The following is a 20,350-nucleotide window of genomic DNA, read 5'->3' as shown; positions in this document are numbered from 1 at the left end:
AGTTCAATATGATATAAGGTAGTATGTGAATCGAGTAAATGCTTACTCTTCTGACTAAAGCTAAGCAAAGGTGGCGCTTAATATCCCTTCTTAGGTCTTTGGGAAGACTCTGAACCAAGCTCTCCTCATCCACTCCTCGTGTCTCTAACCACTTGTACTGATCATACCGTCTCACACGCTCCCTCAGATCCTTGGGGAGCAATCGGTGGTGCATCCATTGCTCTGAGTCACGCCTTTTCACTCTCATCTCTTCCAGACGAATTGTTAGAGATTGCAGATATGTCTATCAATTGAAAAACAAAGCATAAACACATGCTTGAGAGAAGAACTCATTTGTCACATACATGCAAAAAATGGCTTGACACAACCATTGTTGTGAAGTGGCTAAACTGATACAGGTACAATACAATGCATTCGTGCCTGTGCATTAGAAAAGCAGAGGATCTGACCATAGGCATATCTATGTTGAACTTTACAGAGAAATACATGCATGAGGGGTCTTCCAACAGAAAGCACTGGAAACACAAACATAATGTGCATCAAAGTCAAATTCATCTTGAATCCAGACATGGTAAGTCGTACTATAGTTTACTGTTCTGGCAGGTTTGACCACAGTCCCCCAACAAACCCCTCCCTTTAAAAAAAATCTTAAATGAGCTCATGACGCTTGAAGAAATGTGATTTCTTGCCATATTTCTTTCAGAAATTCAAACATTATCTCCACAAATAGCTCTGATAAGCATTTTACATATACAGGTCATATGGACATCTATGTGTGTATGTGTGTGTGAACACTCATGTCATTCACGTTGCCAAAAGACTAGCAAGATGTACCACATCATGTTGACTCCAGCCATCTTGTGGCCAATATCTTGCATGATAAAAACACAAAAAAGCCATTCGTGGGTTATATCTGGCAAAATCCAGCACGGTAACAGTTTGCATTTGTTTCCAGGCAGCACCACCACGATGACAGTCTAAAAGGACAAAAGTCGGGGAGGCCTCCGATGATTGTGTATGAAAAAAAAACGAGTCAAAAGGCAGATGCCACTGCGCATATTTTCCAAGTACAAGTTCAGAGAGAGAGAGAGAGAGAGTAACAGCCCAGAGTGGACTTTGACAAGACATGACATCCCTTTAACATCCGCATTAGGTTTGTGTAGATCTGATTCTCCTAGACCAGAACCATTACGATGTATCAAACAATCTTACCATGTGGACGCACTAAGATTGTGTCAAATGGATGGTCAAGGGATACCTTATAGGGAAAGTTACATAATTGCCATTTGGACCAGTATTTTTTTTAATCTTTCAGAATTTGAGGCCCTATCAAAAATAGCAAATCACCTCTCTCTCTCTCTCTCTCTCTCTCTCTCTCTCTCTCTCTCTCTCTCTCTCTCTCTCTCTCTCTCTCTCTCTCTCATGCACACACCCTACACACCAAGTATGAACAGGTTGCAATTGCCTCAAAGTAGGTAATGAAGATATCATAAAGTAAAAAAAGCACAGCAGAAACAGTAAAACAATGAAAATTTATGCCCTTTTCGTACATGTAATTGCAGAAATTCAGATAATGTACCTGCATGTTTCCAATGAGAAGAGCAAATAGGATGAGACCAAATATTGCAAGTGCGATAGAAAATATGACCTCTCCAAGGTAGGTGCTGGTTTGGAGACCTTGCCCTAGAGTACTGCAAGCAAAGGTAGGTTAAACACAAGCCTCTCGAAGGCCATAAAAAGTACCTACTAAACTCTTAAGATTTCGTCATTCCGAAACAGAATATAACCAAAATGTCAGATCATGTTGTTCTGCCATAAAACCATGGGAATATGTGGAATAAACAGGACAAAGTGAAGGATATTTTTTAGAGAAAACACTAATGACTTCACAGGCTACAGCAGACAACTGTTTAGAATTATCTCAAGATACCAACTTCTCATTTTAAAACTGCACTTCACAATGCTTCAAAAGTTCATATTTCATTTCAGGTGCATTAATTTTTCAAAATCACTCATAACCATGATAAATTCATTATTTTACAGTTTTAGCTAGATTCTTCTCACAACTCTCCTCTTTGCCTTTGTTAGTTATTGTGTTGATTGCCACTATTTTGGTTTCCTTTTTCACCATAACGGCCATATACCCTAAATGATGATTAAGCAACTTTCTGATGTTTCTCCCTCCCTTAAAATATCATATAAGAACCTTGACTCACGAACAAGTCAATAGGTCTTGTCTTCTGCAGGAGAAACTCTACTCTTGATTTTGGCATTTTAACATCAACGCAGCAAGTCCTGGTCAAGCTTGTGTACCTATGATGCCATCTGCAGCCAGGGGTCAATCGAGGAAACTGATCTAAAAATTATATGGACCCGACCTTTGGTGGTTTTTAATTGTGGATCTGGATTGAAGAGTACACCTCAATACACAAAATCAAGAGGAAGTTGTCAAAGAAGAAAGTAGAAACAATGTCAAGGAATAAGTTATGCATGATAACCAAGATTATGATGGAACTGATACAAAATCAGCAAATGATTGGTTTAGAAGGTTCAAAGTTTGTTCTGAATCAGCTGAGCCACTTGTTTGAATCAGGTCCAGTCAGACAGATATCAACAGTCGGAAAACTCTAGTTTTCAGGATTTCTAAGTAGCGACTAGACCAGACATAAAGCAACGAGCTATGGAAGGTCTCATTCCCCAAATGGATGGAAAGGCTATGAACAAAGATGGAATCCATCTAGTTGAAATGGCTCGTGCAAGTTTTGATGGCCCAGTTTAAGCTAAATTCAACTAGGCTAATCCTGGTTGGTTGACACAAACTCAACTAACCCAATTCTGGTTGGTTGATGCTTCTAGCAAAACCACCCTGGTCCCAACAAAATCAAATGGACTAACACTTGGGTCCTTTTTAAGAACATTAATCCAATAATATCCCAATTATTTTACCCAAAGAACTAGGCAAAAGCTGGGTCGTTAGGTTGCACTATCATAACCTAGGGGCCTCGGGTACGAACCCATGGGGATTTCCCCTAGCTTGCATATTAAAAAAATAATAAGGCTGTCATAGGAGAGACAGCACAATGACACATTAGAGTTGCAGGGGACAAAAAACTGGCCACAGTGTCAGTCGATCAAGCAGGTTCAGCTTGAGCTAAAACCTAACCAAGCTGCACAGCCTGCACTACTGACAAAATTCAGCCCAGCATGTAGTAGTTCAGATTATTCACAAAACAAGTTGTCAAGGTTACAGGTAGCCAGGATATAATCCAGTTGGATAGCATTGCTAAATTTAAGTAAATCAGATTTAGTTTAGTTAGGATGTGATGCACAAAGACGTGATAAAAATTTTAGTGGACTTTGGACTTTCAAATATTGTATGCCCTGGTGAAGTTTCTTAGTTGAACTGCAAGTTTCTGTTGGGCTGAAACAGCCCTAATTTAGTAATGTTCAAGATGTGGGAATTTATGCTAGTTTAACCTGATCAAACCACTTCAAGTTGGCTAAGTTGTAGACCATATACAGCACCAAGTAGTGGTGCAAGGCTGTGACAAACCCAGCTCCTCTAAATGGGATCTGGTAGGCTGGTTTGGGTCAATGAAACAGCTTGACCATGGTGCAGAGGACTCACTACAGGCAGGCTCAAGCATGCGAGCATGGTGGAAGTTTCACAACCCAGACTAAGCCTGTGGCTTGCTTGTGTGAAGGTCACAAGGACTCATGGGCTGGGATCATGTGGGTGACGAATGATGCATCAAGACCAAGAGGAATCCTATCAATCAGAACCATGTTATGTGTTTTAGTGTAGTGAAGCAGAAAACAAATCAGACTGTATCAGTTTGGATCAATTACTCAACTGGAATCATCTATACTGTGGAAGAATGGATCCAAATCCTTGTATCAGCCTATGCCCACCAAGGAGACAATTGGTTGATCAAGATTAGAGCTACCACAGGTTATTAAAATCCAAATCCCTGCAGCAACATACAAAAGCCCCAATACTACTCCAGCAGCCTGTCACCCACTAAGGAGAAAACCTGTTCTTCATGTCATAATGAGAAAACATATCAATTTGACCCTTGAAGTACCTCACATTAATATCCTTAATGAGAAATACCATTGTTCTTTGCATTTTCTAGAACACCAACCAATCTATCGAACTTCATTAATTAAGCTGACCATATACAGAAATTCCTTCATAGTTGTTTTTCTTAATTTTGCAGCATTGCTTTTTATTGGTCTATCCCTATTCTTTCTTCTTTGAAGTTCTTTTAGTATATTAAGAATAGGCTGAGAAATGTGAAAAAAAATGTAAAAAACCTGGGTTCAGGTTGGGCCAAGGTCTGCCAAGCCTTACCCATCTTGAGTTTAGACTGGAAAATTGACCTGATGATAAAAACAATCTGAAATCAAGATCTAATCTAAGATAGGCTGCTGTTCCATGAAGAATGTGAATTTTATAAGCCAATAGTACCATGATCTACAAGGATCTGTTACAGATATTGGTCTAATGCAAGCAATCCATCATGAATGCTAGTAATGATTCAAAACATGAGTGCTTACCTCAAATTCTGTAAACCCCACCACAAGCAATAACAGTACTTCGATAAGAACTTTCTTGATGAAACAATGCCTGAGGATAGGGCTTGAGTGTATATCCCAAAGTTGAAAGGATCATTGTCACCTCCTGCTGAGCACTGCTTATTTAAGACAGCACCACTTATATTTTGCCAGGTGGCAAAACCTACGAAGTTCTGATTGCCACAGTATAGGTAATCCAAATTGCAACTTGGATCGCTACAAGCTCTACGCCAACATGCATCTTCACGTTCAACAGCTAGAAGATACCAATAAGCACCAACAGACTAAAAAAAGATACATAACCAAATGTTAGTGTTTGTTTATTCAACTTCAGAGAGAACAAATTCAAAGGAAAAGCCTTGCAATATCACTAGCAATAGAGACGATAATCTGTTTTCCATGGATGTATTGATGAACATTTTCTGCACAATGATAATGTTTTGTGATAAGTTTATATGTACAATGACAAATTCAAGAGTTTGGAAGCATGAATTTATTCTGTGCACCACAGATGACAGACTTTTAAAGTATACATCATATAACAACAAAAATACCCATATACCCTGAACTGCTAGTGGATTGAAAAAATATAACAAAAAGAGATAAATGACAGAAATACGCATCCCCGTCACAGAAGCCACTGCCACCGCTAAGTCAAAATAGTGCACAAGTAACAGAACATATGCACTAAACCACAGAAACCTTCCCAACATGTAACCTCCTTTTGGTGAAACCAATGAGAGTTTGCTAAGAAGCAGAAAGAAGCAGATGGCATGTTATGCATGAAAAAATCATACAATCCACTATAAACTACTATCAAGGGTCCATGTCAATGAGGTTGAGACACTTCTCATAGGTATTCTAACTGTAAAACACATGCATGCTTCAAACAACAACAACAACTACGCCTTCATCCCAAAACAATTGGGGCCGGCGATATGACCCAACAAAGAAAATCATTCTGGGTCTTCCACATGAATCCTTCTCCTCCAATCATTTCTATCCAATGCCATGTCCTCGGTGAGGTTCAAAGCATTCATATCCTTTCCTATCGTCTCCATCCAAGTCTTCCTAGGCCTACCCCGACCTCTTTTAACTAATATATTTTCCCATTTCTCCATCCTTCTAACTAGAGCATCATTAGACCTTCGTCGAATATGTCCAAACCACCGTAAACGATTCTCTCTTATCTTATTTTCAATGGGTGCAACGCCTACCTTCTTATGTATCTCCTCGTTCTGAATCTTATCTTTTATTGTATTTTCACACATCCATCTAAGCATACGCATCTAAGCTACACTCATTTTTTTAATATGATGTCTCTTGACAGCCCAACATTCCGTACCATATAGTAAAGCGGGCCTAATAGTCGTCCTATAAAACTTTCTCTTCAACTGCAATGGCATTCTACGATCGCACAACACTCCAATTGCACTTTTCCATTTCATCCACCCAACCTTTATCCTATGATTTACATCTCCATTAATTTCTCCATACTTCTGAATGATAGATCCCAAATATTTGAAACAATCATCCACCAGTATTTCTTGCTCACCAAGCTTCACTACACTCCCATCACTACTTCGTTGCTTACTAAACCGACATTCCATATATTTTGTCTTACTCTTACTCAACTTAAAACCTCTTGCTTCCAATGTCTGTCTCCATAATTCTAACTTAGCATTAACCCCAGCTCTAGACTCATCAATCAAAACAATATCATCAGCAAACAACATACACCACGGCACATTTTCTTGAATTGATCTCGTAAGTTCATCCATCACTATAGCAAATAGGAAAGGGCTTAAATCAGATCCTTGATGTAACCAACCGTTATAGGAAAATTGGTTGTCACCCCTCCACAAGTGCGGACATTGGTTACTGCTCCTTCATACATATCCTTAATTATACTAATGTACTTGAGAGAAACACCTTTCTTCATCATTGTCCACCAGAGAACGTCCCTAGGTACTCTATCGTATGCCTTCTCCAAATCAATAAAAACCATATGTAAATCTTTGTTCCTCTCTCTATTTCTCTCAATAAGTTGTCTAAGAAGATGTATAGCTTCCATAGTTGATCTTCCAGGCATAAAACCAAATTGATTCTCCGATATCATGACAACCTTCTGTAAAAGTATCTTCAACAAGATACTAATGTCAACGGAACGATATAAATGTGCAAGCATACACACACCAAGAACACTTGTGCACCAAAAGCACAAAATACGAAATCACAAAAGTGCAAATGCACTCATAAGTTATATAAACACTAAAATGGTTGGGCAATAAATCCCAACAACCACTACTAAATACAAGAGAGAGTGCCCATATTTATAGGGCTAAAGAAGACCTTGGAAGGGGCTCCACATAGTCGTTGGAGCCCCTCCAACGGTCACAAATGTGACCGTTGGAGGGGTCCAACGACTAGTGTGTTGGGCCCCTCCCAAGGTAGGTACAAGGCATTTATTAAATGAAAAAATAAAAATAAAAAGGGAAAAAGAAATTACAAAACATATTCGAAAAAGAATATGTGTAAAAATGTCTAAACTACCCCTAAGACTAAAGATAGAATTATATATATATTTTACATATATAATAGGTAGATACATATACATATATTATATATATGTATATGTATTACCTTATATATGTAAAATATATATACGAAGTTACAAGATTGAATTACATAATTTAACACCCCCCCTCAAACTTAGGGCAGGATGACCGATAGTTTGCCAAGAAGGAAGTTGAACCGCAGAGCACACAAGGCTTTGGTAAAGAAGTCTACCAACTGATATTCGGACGTAACATAAGGAAGATCAATGACTCCTCGGAGATATGTTTCGCGAACGTAGTGACAGTCCATTTCAATGTGTTTGGTCCGCTCATGGAATGTGTGGTTTTTCGCAATGTAAATTGCGCTCTTGTTGTCGCAACACAGCTTGGTGGGCCCTTCTATTGTGACTCTCATGTCTTCAAGCAGTTGATGAATCCAAACAATCTCCATGGTAGTGGTTGCCATGGCACGATATTCAGCTTCTGTTGAGGAGAGAGACACCTTTTGTTGCTTCTTGCATCTCCATGAAATCAGTGAGTCACCTAAGAATACACAAAAACCAGTGGTGGAGTGACGGTTATTTGGGTCACCTCCCCAATCAGAATCAGTATAAGCGATTAATTTTAAATCGGAAGAAGATGACAGAAAAACTCCCTTGTTTAGAGTACCCTTTATGTATCTTACGACTCGTAAGATGGCACTCATGTGAACGGATGTAGGCGTATGCTGAAACTGACTTGCAGTATGGACTGCATGGGATATATCTGGTCTGGTAATACTCAGATACATCAGAGATCCTACAAGCTGTCTGTAGGGTGTAGGATCCAAAAGAGGAACCCCATCATCAATTTTCATCTTTTTCAATGTTTCTTTTTTGAAAAATTATCTATGATAAACCATTAGGAAAGATTGTTTTAAAAGGAATTTCCCACATAGAGTGCATAGTTCATCTATTACATCCTTTTTGGTATAAATGATTTCATTTTTCATCCTTATAAACTTGTTGGTTTGTATTTTTCATAAGGTTTCGAAACCTCTTAATAATATCTTTAAAGATGCCTACATTGGCCATAATATGGTTTTCTTTGTCCTCAATTGCACTTATCAAGCATGTAATTACATAATTAAAATTTGAGAATTTCAAGCATTGCTCTTTTTATAAAGTGCATACTTGCTCACTTTTGTGTATTTTTGTATTTTATGCACATTTCTTTTGTGAAAAATATAATGAATTTAGATATTGAGTTCTTGTTAAATCATTGTAAGTGCTTATAGCACTTTGTATGTGTCCGCATATCTCATCACAATCAAAGAATATTTTAAAATTGTTGTATGGGATTTAATTCCAAATCTATAAATTTTCAAGTGTTTTTTGAATATTCTTTCCTTGAGTATTGTGTTAAAGCCTTCTTTCTGAACCATTACGGTTCTTATGATTTCTTTGATTAAAAGCTTGATTGTCTTGATGAATTCTTTATGTTGTTGTGTTTGTTGCTTAATAAGTCTTTTTTGGTACAAGACTTCTTTTGAAGATTAAGCATAATTCGTGTTTATGCAAAATTGTTTTGATGGATTATATTGGACCTTTGATTCAATTTGTTAATCGGTCCTCTTGGTAAAAACTTTTATTTGGAAAATGATTCCTTATGTGGTTACTGCCCTTTTGTGGCACTTATATTTGTCCATCACATGTTATTTAATGCATCATTTATTTGGCCTTATTTTTTGTTATATTAGAGATGTTTGTCGAGGTGAGTTATGGGCACCTCGTGTTGTATCATTTTAGATTGTCCACCTTCCATATTATAGATGGTTGTTGAGGTGAGTTATGGGCACCTTGGGACTCTAAAATGATTTGTTATTTGATCTCTAATTATGAGTGTGTCACTCATTTTTTCTCTTGTGGCCATTGATATTATGGATGCCTCTATGTAAATGTGATGGACATATGGTGTTTGAAACCTTAAATGTTTTAAGGTATATTTAAAATCAAGGTGTTTTGGGATTATAGCCCAACCTTTTATTTGTTTAAGAATCTTATGAGTGCACTTGCACATTTGTGATTCCGTATGTTGTGCTTGTTGTGCACATGTGTTCTTGTGTTTTTTCACAAGTGTTCTTGGTGTGTGTATGTTCACACATTTGTTCTCAAGAATATTATTTTATCGATTGTAGTATCTTGTTGAAGATACTTTTTACATGCATTTATTCCAAAATGTTATTGTTATGAGTATTCTTTTTTAAAAGGAATATTGTTTCATTCGAGGTTTTATTTATATGTTGTCATTACAAGCTTTATTGCCTCAAAAGTCCTTTCCTTTTATGCCCATTATCTAAGTGTCATCATATGTAGACAAGAATTTTATTACACCTTTGTGTGTTTTTAGCCCTTTGTTGGCTTTTGCTCTCTTGGTCTAGTAGCTGAACACACTTGTCTTGAGTGATCTTATATGTAGACAAGACACGTTGATTCACACCATCGTGTGTGATCTTAGTCCATGTTGGCGTTTGTGTTCTTGTTCTAGTCGCTTAGATGTATGTCCATGGTTGGCTTATTTCACTCATTTCAAGTGCCATCTTATGTAGACAAGAGATGTATTATGTTTTAGCCCATGGTTGGCTTATTACTCTTGTTCTAGTAGCTGAACATACTTGGTTTTAAGTGTATTTTTACGTAGACAAGAGATATTTTTTAGTCCATGTTGGCATGTATTCTCTTGCTCTTGTCGTAGATGCACTTATTTCAAGTATTATTATATGTAGACAAGAGGTTCGTTTACACACCTTTGTGTGTGTCTTTTGCCTTTAATGGTTTTATATTCTTGATCTAGTAGTTTATACACTTGATTTATGGGTTTTGGAGGACTAATGAGGAAGTTGTTTGTAATGAATAAACTATTATTGAAATTTGCAAAATTTCATTCATGACTTGTGTTTTTCAAGTAAATCATCTTTTTGATATGCATATCAAGTTGATTTCTTAGCATTTAATCTATATATTAAGTGCTTATGGTTTTTGTCACCCTTATATGTAAAATGTTTTTTTTATTAAGTGTGACTTTCATAAATGTTTTTAAAAACCTTGTGAACTCTTGGGTTTATTTTGCCTAAAGTATGCTTGGAGACTTCGTTTCTCTTTTTTGGAACTTCACTACATGTTTGAAGCATGTTTTAGTTCTTTGAGTATCAATTCATATTATGATTCGTATATGCATATGCTCTTTATGCCCTTTTTTGGGCTCTCATTCAATAAAGCATATGTATGTTATGCCTCTTCGTAGGCTTCTTGTGGTATCCCTTAGTGGATCATTTTGTTATTCCCCATTATGGGGTTATATTTGTCCAATGGTGGACCTTATGAATGCATTATGCATTCTTGCAATTTTTGCATAATTTGCTTCCGCTCATTTTTTTTAACATAATGTATGATTTAGAAACTTTGGTTTTCTAAATTTTTCGTTTCATACTAAAGTAACTATCATATTATGCATAAATTTTGCACCTTGTTAGGAATGTTCCTTTTTGAGTAAAGTGCAAAGATATTGTTTACTTGTTCTTTGTTGTTTTCTTTTCTCAGGATCTTGGAGATAGGACAAAGGGAAGTACCCTGGATGGTTCGGGAAATGGTTCATCATTTGAAGACAATTGGAGGAAGGCTATTTCAAGTTTCATTGCATCCTTGCCGAAGCCTCTTGGAGTCGCCGAAGCCTCGTAGAGTTTTGCCCTTTTTTCAATCTTTTCGTTTCCCTGCAAAGCTTGAGGGGGGGTGTTAAAATGTACCCATCAATTGTTGTAATTAGACATATTTTATATATATAAAAGATGATACATATACATATATGGTATATATGTATATGTATCCTCCTATTTATATATATAAAATATATATTTTCCTTTTGTTTAGCCGTAGGGGTATTTTAGTCTTTTCCTCTATTTTACGCACATTCACTTTATGAATGTGATTGTAATTTATTTTATTTTTATTTTTATTTTATTTTTTATTTCTTTTTTCTCAAGTACCAAAAGGTACCTTGGGGGGCCTACTCAAATAGACGTTGGGCCCCTTCCAACGGTAACATTTGTGACCGTTGGAGGGGCTTTAACGTCTATGAGTGGAGCCCCTCCAAGGCTCCTTTTTGTTGTTATAAATAGGGGCTCTCCCCTTTGTATTTCTTACTTCTTGAGGGAGCTTATGCTCCATTGTAATGGGGTTTTTACCCCTTCTCCATTATTCTTCAATGATATGCAACTTATGACTTTATGTCATATTTTTCCCTTTTTATGGGTTTTATGTGTTAGCACATTATGTGCTTATGTTGTTTCCCTTTAATGGGTATATTTGCACTTCACGTGCATAGATATGGGTTCATTATTGAACCCAATGTATTTCAAGTCACTTTCTAACATCAACTTCCTTAACTACCTGCTCTACAAGCATTCCTTGTTTAGCTCCTTTCAGTGCCCACCACTTAATTCTAGGATTTATCCTATGTCTATCCCTTTTGCGGCATTGTCTAATTCTAAGATCTAAAATTAAGATTTTATGTTGTATAGTTACACTTTCTCCTGGTATAACCTTACAATACATGCATGCTTATTGGCATAAAATGATGACAGTCAAGAAGAACCTCAACCATATATCCCTATATCAGGATATGAATCCCTTGAGATCACTACGAAAAACCTTAACCACAACCCTATATCAGGATATGAATCCCCTTGAGGTCAGTGAAAAAGACCTCAACCACATAACTCTACATCAGTACATGAACCACTTAGTTTCATTCCCCAGTAGACAAAAGATGGACATGTAAATGCTTCTTAAAGCACCATCAAATCACAAAAGAATGCAAAAGCCAGTAGTTGAACATTGATCAAAAGCATCATTTCAGAAATCAAATTCCCAATGGTAACTGAAGAGAATAAAGTGATGGGGTTTTTAGATAGATATTTGTGTTAAATATTTCATAATAGGAAGTATAATGCTAAATTTACTCAGGCAAGGAGGTGGAAATGGACAAATTGGTGCACAACACGATTAATACCATATAAACAAATCATTGAGATATGATAGCACCTGTTAAGATTAAATGTATCCTTTTTGTATATATATATATATATATATATATATATATTGAGGACTAAGTCAAACAAGTTGACTTAGTCCCAACCGCTAGAATTCTAGCCGTTGGGAGGCTACTCCTTTTTTGTTTTTGAGAGGGCTTCCTCTCCTTTACCTCTTCCTCCCTTTCTCCTCTACAAATAAAAAGTGTGTATGAATATGTAAGGTCGAGAGAGTGATGGGTAGTATTAGGGCTCCCTAGCCGTTGGGAGGTTTCTCCTTTTTGGCTTTTGAGAGGGCTTCCTCTCTTTCTCAACTTTACCTCTTCCTCTCTTTCTCCTCTATAAATAAAGAGTGTGTGTGAATGTGTAAGGTTGAGAGAGTGATGAGGCTTGAATGTAATTTTATTTTGCATTTCTTTAAATATCCATTATGAATAAAATTATTTATTTATATTTTGATATGTCTTTTAATTTTTAAGTTTGTTGTTTAAATGTATAATGTTTTGAGTCTTGGAGATCATCATGGAGTGCATTGGAATCCACACCATTTCGTGATATGGTATTAGAGCAAGGTCAGTCTTAGAAATGATTCATACTAATAAAAGAAATGTATTCAAAGATTTCACATTCTGGTATGTATCTTTGGCTTCTTGTTTTTTATATGTATGGCAAGTTTTAAAAAAAAGAGTTATGTTAAAAATAAATATTTTTGTGAAGTATGTGAAAATTGTGGTGTTTTGATGTCTTAGATTATGGAAATGTGCAGTGAAAAACTATATTTTGCATATACTTATACACACTCATTTATTTGATCATTTTTTTTATATATTATGCCTTATTGTGTATCCTCATGTGGGATTTGTGATTGTGTTCTTTTAGAATACCTCTTTTTGGTTCCCTTTGTGGGTATTGTGAGTGTGTTCTTTATAGAACACCTCTTTTTGGTTCCCTTTGTAGGTATTGTGAGTGTATTCTTTGGATAACACCTTTGTAGGTATCCACTCAAGTTGAATATGTGGCTTCTTATAATTATATATGTTTTGCAAAATACTAAAATTTATATTTCTTAACACATGTATAGACTATCTTTGAATTTTTTTAATATATTATAATGTGATCAAGCATAATCTTTTATCGTGTTGAGGCATTTTTTAATATGTTATTTCATATATATCTGAGCAATATTGCTCTGTTAAGTAAAGATTATTTTCAAATGACACATGTTGGATTAAGATTTTCTTTTTTGTATATGCCTTAATTATTGAAAGGCATAAGCATGACTTGTTATCGTATAAAAAATGTGATTATCTTTTGTGATTTCTCTCTTGCATATTGATATTTTACATCATGCTTATTGAAAAATGTTACATTGTGAGAAAATTCTCTTGTTTAGTGTGATCATATATGTGCGGACATATATAGCTCTTTGAGAATCTCCATTTGATTGTCTTCAATTGCTTCATAATAGACTTATAATTTAGCTCTAACTTCTTAGTCATATGTGTTATTGTCTCTTTAATGAGATGTATTGATCTTTTGTATGTGATATGCTTAGTGCACTTGGTTTTCATTAGTGGATTTATGATCTTTTAAAGGAATCTCAAACTTCATAATTCCACCACTTTTATGAAGAGTGCTTATATTGGGCATGACTCGTTATTTGCTTATTCAAAATTGTAAAAATTGTCATGAGACATCTTGTATTACATATAATTGCATCCATTGACATATTGTTGTGCATATAATTGCATCAATTTTTATACTAAGGTTTTTACTTAACTTTTTTTGGGTTTGATTCGAAACTTGTCTTTTAAAATTGGATATTTGATATGAACTCACTTATTTGGAAATTGAATTATGTACGTATTGCCTTTTTATGGCATTCTTTCTTAGCCTTGTTATTGGGTCGGGCTAGAGTTACCAGAAGCACCAATTGGCTTGGGGAAGCGTGCTTCCCCAAAATGCTCTTCGAAAGTTTGAAATGTGGCACTTCCAAAACGTGCAGAGAAACACCTTGTTTAATTAGGAAGTGTGTTTTCCTTTAATGGGAAGTGTGTTTTCTTTTAATGGGAAGTGTGTTTCCGTTTAATCGAGCGAGTTACTTGTTAAAATATGAGGCAATACCCCATGACTTTGTATTCACTTTTTGTCTGGGTTTTCCCCACTTGAATGTGATATTTTCTTTTTCTCTCTTGGTGTATATACCATGGTTGCCAGTCGAGGAAGCAGGAGCGAGAAGCAAGGCACTTTCAAAATTTTAGGAAGCGAGAAGCGTGGGACGACTTAGGAGCGAATCAGGAATCGTCTCAAAAGCGAACCGAAAGCGGCCAAGGAAGCAAGGGGAAGCAAAAAAAAGAAAAATACAAAAAAAAGAAAAAAATGGGGGAAGCACGCTTCCCCCAAAAAAATCGTGCTTTCCAATGCGTTTCGGAAGCACGACATTTCGCGCTTTCGAAACGCGCTTCAAGGAAGCGCTCTTCCGAAATGCGCTTCGGGGAAGCACGCTTCCCCACTTACCTAGGTGTTTTCAGTAACTCTGGTATATACTCTCTTGAGTATTTTTTATTCTTGTGAGTGTATTGAATGAACCTTTGTGTTCATTGAAAGAGATCTTTTATGAGCTTGCTTTTGGAGTTCTGTTTGAAGTTCTATTTTATTACATTTCTCTCCTCTCTGCCTCCCTTTCTTCTTTTCTTCCCCTTTTTTGATCGACCGGTTGCCTACCTCATTCTTCTTGCTTCTTATGCTTTTCAATCCTTCTAAACCCCGTCGTCGAAGAGAGAGCGGAGTTTGTTTAATTGCAGCGAAAAAAATTATTTTCTTTTTTTCAACCCATCTGTCGGAAGCGGATCGTACGATTTGCTTCTTCTTCTTCTTCTTCTTTGTTTCATCGTAGTTTTAGTTTTTGCATATCATAAATCATCTCATTGCATATTCATTTGATTTAATCTAGTTTAGTTTAGTTTTCTTGCATCTGAAAACTTTAAAAAAAAAGGAAAAAATAGAAAATCATAAAATCAGCGTTTTTCTCGATTTGCATGCCAATAGATAATTGTTTTTTTAGTTGTTAATCTTGTTTCACGATAGTTATTGTTTTCTTAGATTTAGTTAATTTAGTTTCAAAAATTAGTTTACTTAAATTTAGATTAGATTTAATAATATTAGCCAACTAGGGTTTTTATCTTTTTAGTTAATTTATGAATTGCAATAAGTAGATTTAATCATTTCTTGTGTGTTTTCTTTCATAAACTCGTTCATTTAGGTCTTTAATTATGTCCTTCATTATTTCCAGCATGTTAGATTAGTTAGTTTAGCCTTAATTAATTTTTAACTCGTTATTCCATTATATTAGAAATCGGTAGGTAGAGTAGATAGTTATTTTTTTTTAGCAAATTAGAGTAAAATTAATCATTGTTATCAGCAATTAGTTGAGTTTATTTACAAATCGAGAATTTATATTTTTGGTATTTAGATCATAATTTAGTTGTTAATTAATTATCATTTTTTAGGTAGAAATCCTCCTAGTCGATTTAGGTAGTTTTAATTTTAGTTTATTAGTTGATTTTTAATTCAATATTAAATTTATTTTTCTCAGCAATTAAATTCATTTAGGTTCAGTTTTATGTCATTAGAATTATTAGATTTCAATTATTTGATTTAATTATATTACCCGATTTTATTTTCTTGCAATTAAACTATCAATTTTTATTAGATAGATCAATTTGTTATTTGCTTGATTAATTAGTTAATTAAAATTATTATTTTTTAATTCAGTTAGTATAGTTTTCACGTTAGATTAGTTATTTTATGCTAAATATTGTTCACGTTTTATTGTTAGTTAATTAGTTTAGTTTATTTCTTGTTATTTGTTCTTAGTTTATTCAATAACTTGTTTCTTGTTAGCTAGTTGATTAGTTATGCTAATTTGTCTTTTAGTTAATTAGTTTCATAACTTAACTCATGTTAGTTATAGAATTAGTTATGCTATTTTGTCTTGTAGTGTAGTGCTATTTTATAGTTTGTTTAGTGTTTTTATGATTTTTCTCAAAACTAACTTGTGATTTTCTCATAGTTTTCTTTCTCTATTTTGTATTTTGTCTGTTTATTCTTACAAGGAAGCGTTTAGATGTGTGGTGAGCTCCTTTTCGTACCCCCGAAAAGCCCTCTGAGGTCCCCAAAAGGTTTTCTCAAAAGGCCCTTCAGGCCTTCAAAGAGCCCCTTAAGGAGCCCTCAGAAGAAAGGAAACCAGCTAAAGCATAGAAGAAGAAAGGAGGGACAAGAAGCTCAAGCACTGAAGACTTTTCTCTTATTTTTATATTAAGATTTCATTTATTTATTTGTTTAAGCCCTCTGCAGAGGGCAACACTCTCTTTTATTTATTTAAGTAATTCTTTTTATTTTTGACAATAAAGAGTAGTTAACTGTTTGCTTGAATACAAAGTATTTTCCCGTTCCCTGAGTTTGACCCGGACTTCATCACTAGTGTGAACCGGTTTTTATGATTTGATGCACGGTTTGCACAAACATTTTTTACTGAAAATATCTTTTTAAAATACTATATTGAAAAAGTTGCTCACAAATCTAACCAAATTCAAGAAGACAAATGAAGCATGGACCTTCTTGAAAGGGATGTTCACTCAAAAGGATCTTGCAAGACAATACTTCTTGCAAGAAAAAATTAAATCCACAAAGCAAGGAGACATGAAGTGTGTAATAACACAAAATTTTGAGTAATTTTATGCATTTTGGGTCCAAGATCCATTACCGGATCCAAAAGAATATATATAATAAAAGATTTTGGTAATTAGGGTTTGGACCCACATTGGAGCCACCTAGATCCAATTTATGGATCCATTACCCGAATTCAGGTGGATCCATGTGGATCTGTCAAATGGCTGCCAACTCAGATCCACATTAGAGTGGATCCATAACTTATTATTGACCCGGATCCGCCTCTCGCTTGGGACCCAGATCCACTTTGATAGTGGATCCAACATCGTGGGTCGCAGGACCCGAACCGAGCAAGGAATGTAAAGCTTATAAAACATGAATCATGCTTAGGGCACGATTCTGGCAAACAGAGTCAAGAAGGGGAGGGGGTTACGCTCGTCGTTCTCGGAGATGCGAGGAGGGGGTACGATCGATAAAGGGAGGGGAAACAAGTCTCTCTTTCTCACCTTCTTCTTAGGTTCCCTCTGCATCTCACTCTCTTCCTCGACTCTCGATTCCTCGCTGCAGCAGCAACCCTCACCGGAGCCGGCAACCCTCCTTCTGCGACAGCAACTTCTGAGCACGGAAACAGGTAGGATTTCTGCACCTTTCTTGGTTGGTGTTGATTGTATCTTGTGTGTGTTGTGGGTCGGTCAAGAAAGCACACCTATTGCATGCTCAGTCGTTCTTGTTAGGGTTCTTGGCTGCCAGGAAACAAAAGACAGTAGATGATTGGGGGGTTTCATATTCTAGAGTATGATAAACCTAGATTTGGAGAAAGGGTTCGATTCTTGGTGTTGGGAGACAAGAATCGGGGTCTTCTGTGGTGATGACAGCAATTTTGGGGATTTTCTTGCTAAACCCTAACCTGGCAACACCTAATCCCATCGGTTTGGGGTTTTTGTTGTAGTATTAGGTAAAACTTGATGAGGGGTGCCGATTCTTGTTTAATTTTTCTTGGTGCGGTCAATGAAAAAAATATATATTGTTTTCGATTAACAAGAAATACCTAGAAATATTGTTCTGATCTGTAATATCTCCCTGATTTTCTTGTGTTATTTGGGTGCATTGGAATCTGTTTCATTTAGTTAAACTTAACATGCTCCTGTTAACCGATCTTTTGAGGCTGTTTCATTAAATATTACATAGCATGGTTTATGTAACTCTTGTTATCCTAATTTGAGTATGTATAGTTCAGTAGCACTTAACAGGTTCAGATTAATCCCTGTTAACCGATTGGTGTTTGTTTCATTTAGGGAAACATAACAGGTTTACGTAAATTCCTGATTCACCGCATGCGTCTAATTCATTTAGTAAAACATACCAGGAATTTCTGTTAGCTGAATGGAATATGGTTCTTTCTTTATTTTCCTATGTAACACAACATGTTGTAGGATACTTAGTCTGTAAAGTATAGTAAGTGGTTGAACCGATTGTTATTGCACAAGCTGTATATTAGCTGAACTGAAATGTTAAAGAATAGTTAGTTCATATGGCTGAACGAAGTCTAGTTGGCTTTATTGTTTTCTTGTGTAACTCAGCATGATATATGGTACTTAATTATTCGGTAAAATGTTGTGCAATGACTGAGTGATCCATGTTTTGTTTTAAGAATTACTGCATGTTAGCTATTGATACCTAATCGTCACTTCTCTTGTGCATTGAATTTCCTACTGAAATAGGCTGAATGGGTTTACAGTTTCTGTTAATTTCGGCCTAGATTCCACATAAAACCGTAAGTTCTATTACATTCCAACTTCTATTTTAGATCAGGAGTTGTGCCTCAGTGAAGTTAGTGGAATCATAAACAAATGATCAAACATATGCATTAACTGTCTTTTGTCAGAAATTGTATGATTTGAATTGTTTGTATGCAACATGTTAATTGCGTTCGAGAAATGAGGTTGTTATATTGGTTTCAATCATATGATGGTGCACTTAGTGACATATGGATATGTGCATTGCCTAAAGGGGCAATATGAATGGGTTACCCGATGCGGGTACTTGTGCTATTGATTTATGTGTTATGATAATAAGAGTGATGAAAACTTAATTGTAATTATGGTGTGCTTGACTGGTTTAAAAGCACCAGAGCACTCTGAGTGGGATTAAGAAATCAATGTGGAAAAAGTATATGGATGGTTTATACACCTTAGTAAAATGACTAAGGTTGGGATCTACTGCTATGGCAGTAGAAGGAAGTTGGGAAATGTCCTGAACTTCGCGAAAATGATTAACTAATGAAACCAGTTTTTGAGGCTTACCTTGGAGAGGGTAGGTGGTACAAAACTTCGAGGACTTGTGTTGTGTTTCGAGCGTGAAGTGGCTCGTTGGTCCCCGTCTTCGGAGTTAGGGACCAGGACTACCTATGTGTCCTAGGTGGTAGTTTCATGTCTTCTGCAGAAGTTAGGGATGCATCCTGTCTTGAGTTGAGCCCTTGGGGAGATTCTCTAGGCTATTGGTCGCTCCCTTGGGGATTCAGTCTCAGTTAAAATGTTCGGGTTAATAAAATACTCTTGAATAATATACCCCCGAACGTTCTCTTCTGAGATGGTCACCTGTGCCCGTGTGTACCCGCAGAGTAAGATAATTTAAACACAATTTTAGAGCAGTTAGGTATCACAGTGAGTGGAAATACTGGAGGTATGTGTTTATGTTCTTTAACATGCTTTATATTCTGAGCTTATGATGAAATAAAATTATGAAATGTGTATATACCAGGTAGTTGAACACTTATCGTGAGAGTTGTACATGTTAATGATTATGAAAATTGCAATACACATCTCACTTACTTATTAATGTTACACTCTGTTATTATTATGACTGTTGCATACCATACCTCTCTTATTAATGTTGCACACTATGCTTTACCTGCTTAGTTATGGTTGTTGTATAACTGTTCACATACTCATGTATACGAAGGTTGGCTTCTGTTGCATAAATTGCCTACTTGTTTAGACATATGTTGAGATTCACTTTTGACACCTACATCACATGCTAGATTCATGACATACATGCATTAAAAGTTACAGTTTTCCTACTTAGACGTGGTAGTCTAATTCCTACAATTTTTACCATTTTCAAGTAAACGAGCAGACTTATGAGCGGTTGCGGTATGAGCCATTGGATCGAGATTGTTGATTTACTGTTCCAGTGATTCCTTGGGTTTATGATAATTTAAATGTTCATATCATAATGAAATGAAATACCTGTGTTGAGTTTTCTCTCAAATGTAATGTTCTGAAATGCTTAACCCTATATTGGTTATTCTTTCCGCTGTTATAAAAAAAAATCACATAAATTTTGGTTAAAAAAATTCGGGGTGTTACAAATGGTATCAGAGCCTGGGAACACTAAATCAAGATCACGATCGTGCCACTCCCTGCAAGCGCTCTGTGAGTATAATCTGTTTTGTTGTTATTAGTCATGTTACTTATTC

General features: G+C 35.9%; 1 protein-coding gene across 1 annotated transcript in view; it reads right to left on the bottom strand.

Annotated features, from left to right (window-relative positions):
• The window catches only part of LOC149819568 (putative cyclic nucleotide-gated ion channel 5), a 36,453-nt gene that overhangs the window by 1,080 nt on the left and 15,023 nt on the right, over positions 1-20,350 (bottom strand). Inside the window, exons 5-7 of the mRNA XM_089983259.1 lie at positions 4,561-4,862; positions 1,580-1,691; positions 47-283 (exon numbers count right to left, since the gene is read on the bottom strand). Coding sequence (XP_089839385.1) covers positions 47-283; positions 1,580-1,691; positions 4,561-4,862 — 651 coding nt within the window. The remainder of the gene's footprint in view (positions 1-46; positions 284-1,579; positions 1,692-4,560; positions 4,863-20,350) is intronic.

This window comes from Nuphar pumila, chromosome 12 (genome assembly GCF_984573655.1).
Source record: "Nuphar pumila chromosome 12, dmNupPumi1.hap1.1, whole genome shotgun sequence".
NCBI lineage: Eukaryota > Viridiplantae > Streptophyta > Magnoliopsida > Nymphaeales > Nymphaeaceae > Nuphar > Nuphar pumila.
This window is presented reverse-complemented; position numbering and strand designations above follow the sequence as displayed.